Below are 15,272 nucleotides of genomic sequence, written 5' to 3' on the forward strand. Positions count from 1 at the left end.
TCGGGCAGAAATCACGTTCATTGATGCGGTTATTACGTTACTGTAGTATGAAGCAGAGCAGGGTGCTGTAGAGCTGAGCACGGCTGCTGGAGTGACTGTTACACAAATACCCACCTCGTGAGCACCGGGACTTTTATTATGACAGAACAGGACACAGTCACTGGGCGCCAGCACTATCTCCGCTTTCCCGGTCATTATTAGGAGGTAATGCAGCTCTGTTTATCATATTAGATACATTTAAGTGTGTTGAAAATGATGTTATGATGTTATTCCGTGCGTTCACATGTTCACAATGCTAAGAATAAAGCGCTTTGGCCAAATAAAACTCGAAACCGAGGGTAGCGCAGATATGACGCAATTGACAGGCGACTTCCTCAGACGCTATGCTGAAACGTCCCGGTCCTTAGTTAAAATAGCAATTTTCTCACAATTTACAAATTGTTGGACACATTTGGGATATTGTAGGTACTCAACTGAAAAACATATATAACACTGATCTAGTGGTTTTTGGATATTTTACTGCAAAAATACTACATAGTGCACCTTTAATGCACTGTTATTCTATTTACCGATAGCAGCTAATGAATCAGTAATCTCAGACATTCACAGAAAACAGGGTCGATAGACAATCCAGAGATCAACCAATGCTTTGCCAAGCAGCTCAATCGATACATTACAAATGACTGGTTCAATAGAACGATTCGTTACAGAATCATGCCTTTAATCTTCTGACCCGTAGTCAAACTTGCTTGAAAGACAATTTTTTTCTCCTTTGTCTAATCTATAGTCGCTCTAAACTTGCATAGCATGTCTCTATATTTGAATATCTTTGAATAAAAGGAAACCGGCTCTATAATTATACCCATGACAGAAAGAGGGCGGGATGGAGAGAGAGAGTTGAACACTCTGGATTTAATCTCTTTATAACACCCACCAACTAACTCTCACAGACCACCCACCTCTGCTCCATGACTCACTATAACACACCAGCCAGCCAGAGACTCATAAAACACACACAACTTACACACACGTACACAGACTCTCTTTGTTTACACGAATCATAACAGTGCATGATTGAAATTCAACAGTTTTTTGTTTCCTGAAGGTGTCTTTGGGAAGAAAAAAAAAGAGAATCACATTGTGAGATAAAAAAACAGAAGAGCCATCTTTAGAAGTGTCTTTATAAAGATTAAGTACGCTCAACAAGTTGGTATTCACATATCGAACAATCAAATCACTTCTAAAATATCTTAACTTTACAACTAAAAACACTTGTATTATTCTTAAGTGATGCAAATTTTTAACCTAGAAGGCAAATGTTTCTTAAAATATATCCATACATACAACATGGAGTCACAAACAGAAGAGGCATTCTCTATGGAGACCATATGATATCAACAGTCTGTCACATGACATTGACATTTACTATGTGCTGAAGCACTCATCTGATCTAAGATCTTTTTATAATCAACAATCCATGAAGCTTCTGCTGCAGACATAGGAGACATTAGAGGCACCATATTAAACTTTCACCTTATGTGTGCACTTTCCTAGATTAATTTTTTGCTAACAATGCTGCGTGAGATGAGTTCTTTCATGATCTCGTTGGTTCCTCCATAGATGGGCTGAACTCTGGAGTCTGCAAAAGCCCTGAAAGAGAGAACATGAGACGGTCATTAAAACTTTCCTGCTGCCTTTTATGTATGGGTCAAGAGACAAAGTCTGTTTGGGTGAATCTCAAGAATGTCCAGGTCATATTTCACCTCAAGAACAAAGAAGAAATAAACACATTATATTAATTGAAGCTTATTTTTAAGATCATTATGATATTTCACATTGTGACATTTTCATGGCAAGCACATTTCCCCTCAAACTTTCATTATTATAACAGGGGGGGGGGGGGTCTTATTACCATAATTCATCCAGACATGGAGGTTTTTTTGTTTGTTTGTAAATTAACACAAGGAATACTGCAGATATCTACAAAACGCTTCACAATTTAATATTTTTATTAAATTTACTATTTGTCTTACATTAATGTAAAAAACACCCGAAATGTACTCAACTTGCATTACAAAATAATAAAATCTGCCTAATTGTCATGAAAGTAAAAGCAAAAACACTTGATCCAATAATATATATATATATATATATATATATATATATATATATATATATATATATATATATATATATATATATATATATATATATATTTATTATGTTTTTTTTTTTCTCATCCTGGGGAGAGATTTAAATCTAAAAACTATTTATATTGTAATTTTTTTAAATAATTTATTAAACACTATCAGATTTGTATGTGTGTGTATTCTCTGAGGTTCTGAAAGAGGCATTTCACACCTACACAGGGTACAACTGCTGCCAACAATATATATAAATATGCACTAGTCTGATTTCTAGATAACAACAGTCAAACTGTTGCTTCCATGGAATGTCTATTTAAGTGTTTTCACACTGCACAAAAGCTTTTCTATTAATGTCAGTTCATCTGAACCCATTTACAGAGTGTGAGATATTTGTGGTGTGACTATCTAAGAGAAACATGCCCTCTGCTGGACATTAAAATACAAAGGAACTGGAGAAAAACTACTGAACATGCTATTTCAAACTGTCAAGCTATGGACCCCTTATTTAAGGGTCGGGACGTACGACCCCTGTATTTAAAAATGCAGAATTTTTTCCTTCGGATTTATGCAATTTACATAATTCAAACTTCAGGTTGGAAAATATGGAAATCTGTACAAATAAATAAAACTCACATCTCTGCAGCTTGGACATTTTCTTTTTGAGTTTGAAGGAAGAAATTAATTTGGGTTAGGAACGACATGCATGATGACAGAATCTTAACTCGTGGGTAAACTATCCCTTCAACCACTGTTTGCAATCACGGTCATAGAACAAACATTGCATTCTGGTTACAAGGGCAAAGTAGACGCTGCTGATGTCACTCAGTAACAGTTACTCACTTGGCTATCGGATACTCCCACATGTAGCCCCATCCTCCATGAAGCTGCAAGCACTGAGTGGCAACTTTATTCTGCAAATCTGTAGCCCTGAGGAAGGAAAAAAGATAATTAGTATAACAGTGAAAATATGAATACAAGTGGTGCTTTCTATATAAAAGCACAGACATGCAAACTTAACATGAAACAAATCCAAATTAGGGCTGCACAATAAATTCTTTCAGCATCATATTGGGATAATGCACATCCACAATAGTCACACTGAAGGATGTGCGAAGTAATATAGGGATCGTAGTTGATCAGTGAACCATTCGGACCAGGCCCTACAGTTCTGAACACATGGGAATTATAAACTCCAATGCTAAACACTCAGAGAGTCCAGTCAGTTTAAATATTCAAGTGTTTTTAAATCATTAAAATGCAAGAACACATGAAAGCGTAGGCTAGAAATCTAGACGCACCCTAGCGACAGCAAATCTAATTTGTAGCCAGGGCATCTAGCAACTCTCCGTTGGCTTGCGAGCTGGAAATACCAAACTCTGTAATGCAAATCACATCGTGTATAGAGTCGGTGGGCGGGCTTAACATAATGACGGCAGAGCTGTGACGGTTCTGCGTGCTACTTGAAAACAAAGAAGCTGGCGAACAACGGCCTTTCGAATCGGTTTTGGCCGTAACTCTGGAAGATTTTGAGTTAAAGGTTGGGTAGGTAAGAATTATCTAAACAACTTTTGTCCAAATTTGTTTAAACTTTCTTTATATGTCAATACATAATTAAAATGTAAGTACTCTGAAAAAGAGAGTATAAAAATCGAGTGACTCTTGACTTTTTAATCTGCAATAAACAACCCTAGTATTTTCGTTCGGGACAAAGAAAGTGATTAGCTTGGGCGACTGTCACTCTCTCTCGCTACCATGGCTACCACCCCTTTTGCTACAGGATCTGCCTACATGCGCGCACCCGTTTGATTTGAGGAGTTCAAACATAGATATGTATACCTAGTAGGGATGCGCAATATACCGGTACTGGAAAAATACCGGTATATATATTTATTTAAAACGGTACGATATCATGATTTTGCACATTTCGGTATATGCTGCTTTTCCAAAGTTCACCGCTAGATGGCAGCGCGCTACCCAAACTGACCCGAAACAACCGGCAAATGTGACAACCCCTGCGTCTCAAGCAGCTCCCTAGTTCCCTTTCGTTCAGTCACTCCGACGTAACGTCAGTGACTGACGAATGGGGGTTTCGCTTAGAAGCCTGTCATCTCCGAGACTAGAAAGCGCCCAATGGCAGTGCCAATGCCATGGGCATGCGAGATTTGCATGCGTAACTCCGCCTACCCACGTGGGTATATAAGGAAGTAGCTGGCATCATCGCATTATGTTTTAATGTTTCGGAGCCAAGGGTTACATACCTTTCACTCCTATAAGCCTTCTGAGTTAAGTCAGTTCTTCGAGACGATCAGGATCTTCCAGTCGGTGTTGGTGTTTGGCGCGTTCCAGCGGTCACATACTTCCTGCCTGCTGGTCATACGATTGGTTTCCAGTTGGTGTGTGGTCCCCTGGGCGCTTCGGCATCGACTGCGAGGTTAATCCTCTCACAAAAGAGCTCACACGTGGCACGTCCTTTTCAGGATGTCTCGCCCGTGTGCTTCTGGGTGTGGCCGGTCTTTACACTCCACTGATGGGCACTCGCACTGTCTGGCATGCTTGGGCTTCCAGCATGCTCAGGCGGCGCTTGTGGATGAGTCATGTTCTCACTGCGGGAACATGGCCATCTCCGTGTTGCGGTCGAGACTCAATGATCTCCGTGCGGCCGCCGGAGTGAGAGTCCCCTCCGTCACCCCCCGATCTGACGTGTCCGCGGCCTCGGTCTCATCCGGTCCGCGGGGCGTCTCTTCGGCTGGTGGCCAGGGTGACCTGAGGGTGATGGTGTGGAATACAGCTCCGACGCTCATGCCTCGGCCCACACCCCCCTCTGTTGCACAGGGGGGGTGAGCGCCCCCCCTGTGCAACCCGCAAGCGTTGTGATGGAGCCCGCGGCCTCGGTCTCGGCCGGTCCACGGGTTTCGTTCGGCGCTCCAGAGGAGGACGAGATGTCGGTGACCGCATCGCAAGGTGGGCTAGAGTCCTCCGAGGATGAGGATTCGGCTGTGCTGCCGCCTCCGGGCGCGCCAGCATTGTCCGAGTCGGACCCGGAGTTGACAGCCATGCTTGCCCGGGCGGCCGCGGAGCTCGGTCTGGAGTGGAACCCTCCACCCCGGCCAGAGCGTTCGCGGTTAGATGATTGGTTTTTGGGTGCGCCACAACAGGACAGCCGTCCTGCCGTGCCCCCAATTCCTTTCTTCCCGGAAGTGCATGAGGAGGTTGCGCACTCGTGGAGGGCCCCCGTGTCTTCTCGCGAGCGTTTGGCAACCTCTTCCGCCTTCTCCGCCCTCGATGGGGCGGCGGCTAGAGGGTACACTGGGGTCCCCCCGGTGGAGCGTTCTGTGGCGATGCAACTGTGTCCCCAGAGCGCCTCCTCCTGGCGTGGCGACCCTAAGCACCCCTCCAAGGCCTGTAGATTCACATCTTCAATGGTGTCGAAGACCTACAGAGCTGCGGGGCAGGCCACCGCTTCTCTGCATGCCATGGCAACCCTCCAGGCCTACCAGGCCAAGTTGCTGTGCAACATGCACGAGGGTGGAGCCGACCCAGGGCTCAGAGATGAGCTGCGTGCCGCGACCGACCTCGCTCTCCGAGCGACGAAGGTTACCGCACGCTCCCTGGGCCGGGTGATGTCCACTTGTGTGGTCCAGGAGAGACACTTATGGCTCAACCTGGCCGATATGCGGGACGCCGAGCGGACTCGTTTCCTCGACGCCCCCATATCCCAGGCTGGGCTATTCGGCGGTGCGGTCGAGAGCTTCGCCCAACAGTTCTCGGCCGCCCAGAAGCAGACTGAGGCTATAAAGCACATACTGCCCCGGCGGCCCGCTGCTGCACCCCAAGCGCCGCCGGCACAGTCGCCTCAGCTGCCTCGCCGCCGAGGGAGGCCTCCTGCGGTCCCCCCCGCTCCCGCGCGGCCGCAGCAGCCTTCACCCGGGCCGCACCGCGGAACGCGCCGCAAGAAGCCGCCCCAGTCCGCGCCAGCCCCGCGGCCCGCTAAACGCCAGGCCAAGCGGCGCTCCTGACGCGGACAGCTCAGAGATGGGCAGTTCTTTCCAGGAGACGGCAGCAGGGCCGCTCCTTCCCCCGGTGGAGGGCCGGGGGAGAATCTTTCGTTCCGCTGCCGCCCCCCGGGGTGGCAGCACCCTAATGTGGTTAAAGAAAGAACTGACAAACCCATCTCTGAGCACCCAGAGACCGGTGACGGCAGTGTGCGCTGCCCCCGGGCCACGCCGCTCTCGTCCCTCTCTGTCGCCAGCCCCCTCTCAGAGCAGACCCCAGTGGAACGCGAGTCCTTCCCTGGTCTCCTCTGTCAGGGCGCAGCCGTTACCGCCGCCCCGACACCGGGCCGCTACGCCACCCGAGTCCGGGCCGGTAACGCTGCCTCGCTGCCCCACCGAGGGTACGCCGGTGCTCCGCATGACCCCGTTGGTACACTCCCTGGGAGCGTGGCTACAGCTGCCGGGACTGTCCCGCTGGGTCGCTCGGACCATCCGGCTCGGCTACGCGATTCAGTTCGCGCGAGCTCCTCCCCGCTTCCGGGGTGTCCGGTACACCATGGTGGGGTCCAATGCCCCAGTCATGCGTGCGGAGATCGCAACCCTACTGGCGAAGGGTGCGGTCGAGCTCGTCCCTCCAGCCGAGATGAAGTCCGGCTTCTACAGCCCTTACTTCATTGTACCGAAGAAATCCGGTGGGTTACGACCGATCCTGGACCTTCGCGTCCTGAACCGATCCCTTTACAGGCTTCCGTTCAGGATGTTGACTGCGAAACGCCTTTTCGAATGCGTTCGTCCATGCGATTGGTTTGCAGCGATCGACCTGAAGGACGCGTACTTCCATGTGTCCATCCTTCCGCGACACAGACCGTTCCTACGGTTTGCGTTCGAGGGGCGGGCATATCAGTATGCTGTACTACCATTCGGGCTAGCTCTGTCCCCTCGCGTCTTCACGAAGATTGTCGAGGCAGCCCTTGCGCCACTCAGGCAACAAGGGGTTCGCATCCTGAACTATCTCGACGACTGGCTCATACTGGGCCACTCTCGGGACCGGGTGTGCGAACACAGAGACCTGGTTCTCCACCACTTAGCTCGTTTGGGCCTTCGGGTCAACTGGGAGAAGAGCAAACTCTGCCCCGTGCAGAGGATCTCTTTTCTCGGTATGGAGATCGACTCGGTCGCCATGTGCGCGCAGCTTACCGGCTTGCGCGCGCAGTCACTGCTGACTTGCCTCAAGCAGATAGAGAGCAAGAGGGCGGTTCCACTGAAACTGTTTCAGAGGCTCCTGGGGCATATGGCATCTGCAGCCGCGGTAACGCCGCTCGGATTGCTTCATATGAGACCGCTTCAGCACTGGCTTCGCGATCGAGTCCCGAGATGGGCATGGCGGTCTGGCACGCTCCGGGTCCCAGTGACCCAGGCCTGCAGACAGACACTCACCCAGTGGTCGAACCTCAGTTTTCTACGGGCAGGAGTGCCCTTAGAACGAGTTTCCCGGCATGTTGTTGTGTCAACAGATGCGTCCACCACGGGTTGGGGTGCCATGTGCAATGGACATGCAGCCGCCGGCTCTTGGTCAGAGAGCCAGAGCCGCCTGCATATCAATTGCCTCGAGTTGCTGGCAGTACGGTTCGCCCTGCACCGCTTCCGAGCGTTGCTGAAGGGTCAACACGTACTAGTCAGATCGGACAACACGGCCGTAGTAGCGTACATCAACCACCAGGGCGGTCTACGCTCCCGCCGCATGTCTCAACTCGCCCGCCATCTCGTTTTATGGAGTCAGAAGCGCCTGAGGTCCCTTCGTGCTGTCCATATCCCGGGGATCCTGAACCGTGCAGCCGACGAGCTCTCACGGGTTCAGCCAATCCCTGGGGAGTGGAGACTCCATCCCCAGTCGGTCCAGCTGATTTGGGATCAGTTCGGGGACGCACAGGTAGATCTGTTTGCCTCCCACGACTCGTCCCACTGCAGCCTGTACTATTCCCTGACCGAGGGCACGCTCGGCACGGATGCACTGGCGCACAGCTGGCCGCGGGGCCTACGCAAGTATGCGTTTCCCCCAGTGAGCCTTCTTGCACGTGTTCTGTGCAAGGTCAGGGAGGACAAGGAGCAGGTCATTTTGGTCGCCCCGTACTGGCACGGCCGGACCTGGTTCCCAGAACTAGTGCTCCTTGCGACAGCCCCTCCCTGGCCAATTCCTCTGAGACAAGACCTACTCTCTCAGAGACGGGGCACCCTGTGGCACCCGCGTCCCGATCTTTGGAACCTCCACGTGTGGCTCCTGGACGGGACGCGGCAGGGTTGAGTACCCTACCACCTCCGGTGGTGGCTACCATCACTTCCGCTCGGGCCGAGTCCACGAGACAGGCCTATGCGTTGAAGTGGAACCTCTTCGTCAATTGGTGCTCTTCTCGCCAAGAAGACCCCTGGAAATGCTCGATCGGGTCTGTGCTCTCTTTCCTCCAGGAAGGGTTGGATCGAAGGCTGTCTCCATCCACCCTGAAGGTTTATGTGGCCGCTATCGCTGCCTACCATGACCTCCTGGACGGGAAAACGGTAAGTAAGCACGACCTGGTCATCAGGTTCCTGAGGGGTGCGAGGAGACTACATCCTCCTCGCGCTCCTCTCGTACCCTCTTGGGACCTCTCAGTAGTTCTAAGTGCTCTGCAGAGGGCCCCATTTGAGCCTTTGCGGTCAGTAGATGTTAAGTTCTTGTCTATGAAGACAGCGCTCCTGACCGCACTGGCCTCCATCAAGAGGGTAGGGGACCTGCAGGCATTTTCGGTTGACGAAGCGTGCCTGGAATTCGGGCCGGCCGACTCTCACGTGATCCTGAGACCCCGGCCTGGATATGTGCCCAAGGTTCCCACCACTCCATTCAGAGACCAGGTGGTGAACCTGCAAGCGCTGCCTTTGGAGGAGGCAGACCCAGCCTTGGCACTGCTCTGTCCAGTACGTGCCCTTCGCGCTTACGTAGACAGGACGCAGTGTTTCAGGACCTCAGACCAGCTCTTTGTCTGTTATGGTGGGAAGCTGAAAGGAAAGGCTCTCTCAAAGCAAAGGCTGTCTCACTGGATAGTGGACACCATTGTTTTGGCTTACCAGCAGCAGGGACGCCCATGTCCCCTTGGGGTCAGGGCCCATTCCACCCGGAGTGTGGCCTCCTCTTGGGCTTTAGCACATGGCGCTCCGCTGACAGACATCTGCAGAGCTGCAGGCTGGGCGACACCAAACACATTCGCCAGGTTTTATAACCTCCGAGTGGAGCCTGTATCCGACTATGTACTCGCCTCTACAAGTGGCCGGTAATGGATTGGCTCAGGTGTCTTCGCTTGCTCGCCATTCCACTCCACGGACTGGATACGTGCGATATTCTTCTCAGGTGAGTTCCCCGAGAGCCCTGAGCTCCTCCAGCACTGACGACGCCGACGCCAGTAAGTCTGCCCTTAGCCCAGACACTCGTGTCCGGCCAGGTGCCCCATGTGCATGGTTCCCCTCCGGCGACCCCCACATGTGTATTTCCACCGTAAGCCTCCCTGAGCGGGTGTATTCCCTTGGCAACCTTGCCACCTCCTGGGGTTAAAAATCCACCTTCGGCTGGTACCCCAGTGATCTTCCGTATGCAGCCCCCCGGGGTCATACGTGTATCCCTAAGTCCTCCCTACGGGTAGGCATCTTGGCGCATATCTCCTCCTGGAATATGCCTCCCAGTGTACCTTGGTATTCCTGCGTTAAGTAGAGGCCTTTGACCGTCCTAACTTGCATCAGGGTTCTCACGCTTGCGCAGGGCACTGGAAGACAGCCGAGTGGCGTTATTGCATTGGGACCCCCATTCGTCAGTCACTGACGTTACGTCGGAGTGACTGAACGAAAGGGAACGTCTCGGTTACGTATGTAACCCTCGTTCCCTGAGGAGGGAACGGAGACGTAACGTCCCGTTGCCACATCCGCTGTACCGCTGGAACGGAGTTCAACTTGGCTCCTCAGCAGGTAAAACATAATGCGATGATGCCAGCTACTTCCTTATATACCCACGTGGGTAGGCGGAGTTACGCATGCAAATCTCGCATGCCCATGGCATTGGCACTGCCATTGGGCGCTTTCTAGTCTCGGAGATGACAGGCTTCTAAGCGAAACCCCCATTCGTCAGTCACTGACGTTACGTCGGAGTGACTGAACGAAAGGGAACGAGGGTTACATACGTAACCGAGACGTTCATTAGTCAGGGCACTGATCAGGCCATAAGTCAATGACAACTGAACTAGGGAGCTGATTGAGACGCACTAAACAACATAGACTAACAAAATGGATAAAGCAATAAAGCAGTTGAATCTCACTCAAATGCCCAAAACGAATTAATAGAGAGAGGAGTAGAAGTGACATTTGTAATGAGTTTGCTTATAAAACTGATGAACTGATGCACCCGCTCCTTCTTCTCCGCTGGTCTCAGGTCAATAATGCATCTTTCAGCTGAGCGTTCGGTGTAGCGCATTCATGTATTTTGGGGGAGTGGCTTTAAAAAAGAGCCCAGAAGGAAGAAGGTGAAGTGAATGGAAATAATGAGCTGTCTTTAAAACAGTCGTGAGAGGTCTACAGACACTCTATTTTTATACTTTCTTTTTCAGAGTACTTACATTTTAATTATGTATTGATATATAAAGAAGGTTTTAACAAATTTAGAAACAAAGTATTTTAACCAATTCGTACCTACCCTACCTTTAAGCTTTTCTTCAAAGAAAAGAACAGACAAATTTCTGAAGTCCTTCTTAATAAAGGAAGATGTGTTTGGAGTTTTGCAGACCGGATACAGCAAAAGTTAAATCTGTCAACTAGCTCCTCTAACTACATCTCCTTCTTCATTGCTGTGGTTGGTTGTAGCGCTATCCTATTGCGTGCAGAGGGACTTGAAAGGCACCTGTGAAGGGCTGCAATTAACGATTATTTGGCCAATTATTGGTCCGATTAATCCATTAATCAGATAAAAAAGGCGTTTTTTTTTATTATTTCACTGACAAAACAAACTATTCCATATCCTGTCCAATGCTTTCCTTCAAACAAACGTATCGGCTGAGTGCTATGAACACTCACATAGTGAATATATCTACCTTTACAAAAATTAACCAGGGTTTTACAATGAACAAAACAATAATAAATAAACAAACAAACAAACAACATGGTTATTGTAGTTATTCAGTGGTAACCACAAATTAGCTAAGTTTTGCTTTAAATCTGTAGTTTAACTATATGGTATTTGTGTGGTTATACAAATGCCAATCAATACGGCAAAGCATGGTTTTATTAAAATAAAAACATGGTTTTACTGTCTAATTGTCACACCCTCACAATCATCAGTCACTGCCACGCCCACTCGTTCCCCATCACCGGCATTCTGATCACCTGTACACCATCACCAGCACTCCTCACCTTCACACTCACTGTCTGATCTTGCACCGATCTACCCATGGCTACCTGTCCTTCATCGAAGCCCTCACCTGTACCATCTTCATCGTCATCGTCGTCTTCACCATCATCGTCTTCACCTTCATCGTCCGTCGTCTGAGTGTCACCCACCTTCTAAGTATTCACCTGTGTTCGAAACCTCTGTTAATAAACCTTGGACTTGCACTAATCCCTCTGTGTCCTCGTCTGTGTCTGACAGAAGACCAGACCGTATGCAGAGTTCTTCGGACACAGGTGGGGACCGCACCGCAGACCACTTCACCACGCTGGTTCACGTTGTACAGTCCTCACTGGTTCACGACACTCCCTCCACCGCTACCCATTCTAGCATATCATCATCACCTGCACCACTGGCACCCGCTACTTTGTCAGCTGCCTGCGTAAGTCCCATGGCCCAACCAGTGACCTACAGTGGCGCGCCTGAGGATTGCAGCGGGTTTCTCTTGCAATGTTTCCTGTATATGGAAGCAACTTCCCATCTGTTCCACAGCAAGAGAGGCCGGGTGGCGTTTATCATCTCATTACTCTCAGGCCGAGCCCATCAGTAGGCACAGTCACTATGGGAAGTGAATGCCCCGTAATCTGCTCAACCACCACCTTCTGTACTCATCTAAAAGAGGTATTTGGTCAACAAACTGCCGAATTATCTGTCCATGATCAACTGTTTTCTATTTGCCAAGGCAAACGAGAGACAACGGGTTCCTATGCACTGCATTTCCGCACACTGGCCTGTATGAGCAGATGGAATGAATCAGCCCTCGTTACCACCTTCCACCACGGCCTCCTCGCTAAAATCAAGCAACTCATTGTGGTCTACGAGGACGCCATGGGCTTGGAAGCCCTCATCCAGAAAACCATCCGTGTGTCTCAACGGTTATCTGCCTGTGCCCTCTCCTCACCCGCTGCCGATCCTCCGCCCGCTCAAACATCTGTTGCACCTGAACCCATGCAGATCGACTCATACCATCTCACCACCACCGAATGCCAATGCAGGATCTCATTACATCTGTGCCTGTATTGTGGGGGAGATGGCCATGGCATGACGACCTGCCCTGTGCGAACTACTCGGCCAGCGGTGAGTACCATCGAGTTACCTTCTTTAACGGCAAACCTTACTAAGACACCAGTATTCGTTTGTAATTCCCACTCATCTGTTGCAGCACAAGCCCTCATCGACTCCGGATCGGCGGGAAACTTTATCAGTCAGCAAATCCTTGAAAAGCTAACGGCCCAATGTCAACGTTGTCCCGTCAACCTCAGAATCACCACCATTCAGGCAAAATCGATGGGCCGAGGTCATGTCCGCCATTTCTCCCCCACACATACACTACGCATTGGTCATCTGCACGAGGAAACCATCACGTTCATGGTGCTGGAGGAGTCAACCGCGGACATCATCCTGGGACACCTCATCTTGCATCAGCCGCATATCCATTGGTCCACCGGAGAGATCCTGCAATGGGGTGAGAACTGCTTTGATCGTTGTATTCATCGTCCTCACCAAAAAGCTCCATTATCATTGTCAGTTCCTCCATCATTACCTGTCCAGTCCACCTCAGTAGAGAGTCCCGAAACTCAAGTCAACGTGACCATTCCCCCAGCTTACTGGGCGTTCCAGGATGTCTTCAGTAAGCGGTTGGCTACCAAACTACCACCCCATAGGCCATGGGACTGTGCCATCGACCTCCTGCCTGGGGCTACTCTACCTAAGGGCCGCGTCTATCCTCTCTCCATCCCGGAACAGAAGGCCATGGAGGAGTACGTGCACAAAGCGCTACAACAAGGGTTCATCTGTCCATCGACCTCCCCTGCCGCTTCAAGCTTTTTCTTCGTGACAACCTGAGTCGTATAACCGGTAAAATGAACGTTTTGCATGTAGGGCGCACACGCAAATGTCTAAGCGCATGACATGGTGTGTTAAACGATACTGCATTCACTTGAAGCTTAAAATAAACAGTTCTCATGTTTTGGGCGCTTGGATCACATACCTTTCCTGCAGCAGCTCACTCAGTTTCCACTCCACTATTTCTAGATGCACATTTTGTCCATAAAAAAAATGCATTTATTCAGTGCTGTCATTTGGTGTGACTGGTTGAACGGTACAGAGAGCAGACCCGACTAATCGGTTAATGAGAATAGTTATTGATGATTTTCATTATCAATTATTATCTATTAGGTTAGGGTTTTATCCATGTTTGAAGTTCTAATCGAACCCTCGTCCTTCGCAATGGGTTGTGGGCAATATCAGCTGTTAGAGTGTGCGTCGATCTGGACTTCCGATTCTGACCGGAAATAGTAGACCATCCGGGTATCTTTGGAAAATCTTTTCAACATACTATGATTTGGGTCTTACTAATTCTATTTTCAAATACTATTTAGGATGGATAGTATGCGAATTAGGGTGCAGGGTATGGTTTTGATCCCAAGATCCTGTACTCTTTCAGGAGATGTAGCATAGTGCCCACCACCGCATAACAGTGAAAACACGGAAAGCTGGAAAATTATAGATTGGGTAAACCCAGCCTTATCTGCAGGCGATTTGATTTCACCCAGCAACTTGGTCTGGAAACCTGTACATTCATTTCTACTGCTTCTGTTACACTTTTGCGGGAACCAATCACAGACTGGCTTAATCATTTGGCACGCTACTGGCGGGTTTAACACGATGACAGATAGAGAAACGATGGGTTGTTGCCTTTTGGTCACGCCTCTTGTGGTCTGATATGTTAAAGGACTATCCAATTGCATACAGAGTCATTCAAATAATGATCGTGGATGCTGCCTTTTGTGCAGTAGAAAATACAGAGCAGATTCCCAGACCAATGTTCAGTTTTAAATGGAGCTTGGTCCGGTGATAGCCAGACAAGGAAAATTCCATCAATGGCGGGGAAGTGTTATCTCTATAACTATAGTTACCCTTTTTATATTATACATCATGTCATGTTTATTAAAATGTATTAAGATAATTAAAACTGAACATTGTAAAATTGTAGCGATCAGTTAAAAACAATGGACACTCATGCAGGTAAAGATAAACACCCTCTAACAAGAAACCTGCAAAATGTTTAAACATTTCAAAACCAAATGGCTCTAAACAGTATTACGTGATGAAACCTTGTTTGCTGAAAATATGTTACTTGCGGGGTTCAAAAGCTTTCGAAGCTCTGTAAAGCAGTGTTTCAAAAGCCATCAACACAAGCGCTCAGCAGGTTTACTGAAGAGACTCACCAGTATTTGGCCATGGATGCTGTGCTTGAGTCCAGCTTCTTCTCACTGTGGAGCTGCAGGCAGCTGTCAATGAAAGCTCTACCTACACAGATGTCTGTCTTCAACTCAGCCAGTTTGTGTTGCACCATCTAAAAGACAGACAGACAATCACACACAGTTATAGTGTAAACTTGATTTAGACCTCGCTGATTCAACTCATCCATATGCACAAATGAACCATGTAATGGAGCTTATTTAATTTCTCTGAGCATCTCAAACTGCCGGCAGGATGGAGGGATACTGTTACAAAGTGTGGCTGTGACCTTGCGCGAGGTTAAAAGCAGACTAAACAAATGAGGAAACTAATCATGAGGATCTAGCAGGGTGGGGGGGGGGATAGCCTTTGAAAGTGATAGTGAATGTGAAAGATTAAAAAAAAATTGATCACACCTCAGTGCCTACACAAACA

At 48.9% G+C, this 15,272-nt stretch overlaps 1 protein-coding gene across 1 annotated transcript in view; it reads right to left on the minus strand.

Annotated features, from left to right (window-relative positions):
- Window positions 1–1,163: 1,163 nt before the first annotated feature.
- The window catches only part of LOC137043342 (long-chain specific acyl-CoA dehydrogenase, mitochondrial-like), a 44,507-nt gene continuing 30,398 nt past the window's right edge, over window positions 1,164–15,272 (minus strand). Inside the window, exons 9-11 of the mRNA XM_067419599.1 lie at window positions 14,825–14,952; window positions 2,988–3,074; window positions 1,164–1,650 (exon numbers count right to left, since the gene is read on the minus strand). Coding sequence (XP_067275700.1) covers window positions 1,551–1,650; window positions 2,988–3,074; window positions 14,825–14,952 — 315 coding nt within the window. The 3' untranslated portion in view covers window positions 1,164–1,550. The remainder of the gene's footprint in view (window positions 1,651–2,987; window positions 3,075–14,824; window positions 14,953–15,272) is intronic.

The sequence above is a fragment of the Pseudorasbora parva genome, chromosome 16 (assembly GCF_024679245.1).
Source record: "Pseudorasbora parva isolate DD20220531a chromosome 16, ASM2467924v1, whole genome shotgun sequence".
Classification (NCBI taxonomy): domain Eukaryota; kingdom Metazoa; phylum Chordata; class Actinopteri; order Cypriniformes; family Gobionidae; genus Pseudorasbora; species Pseudorasbora parva.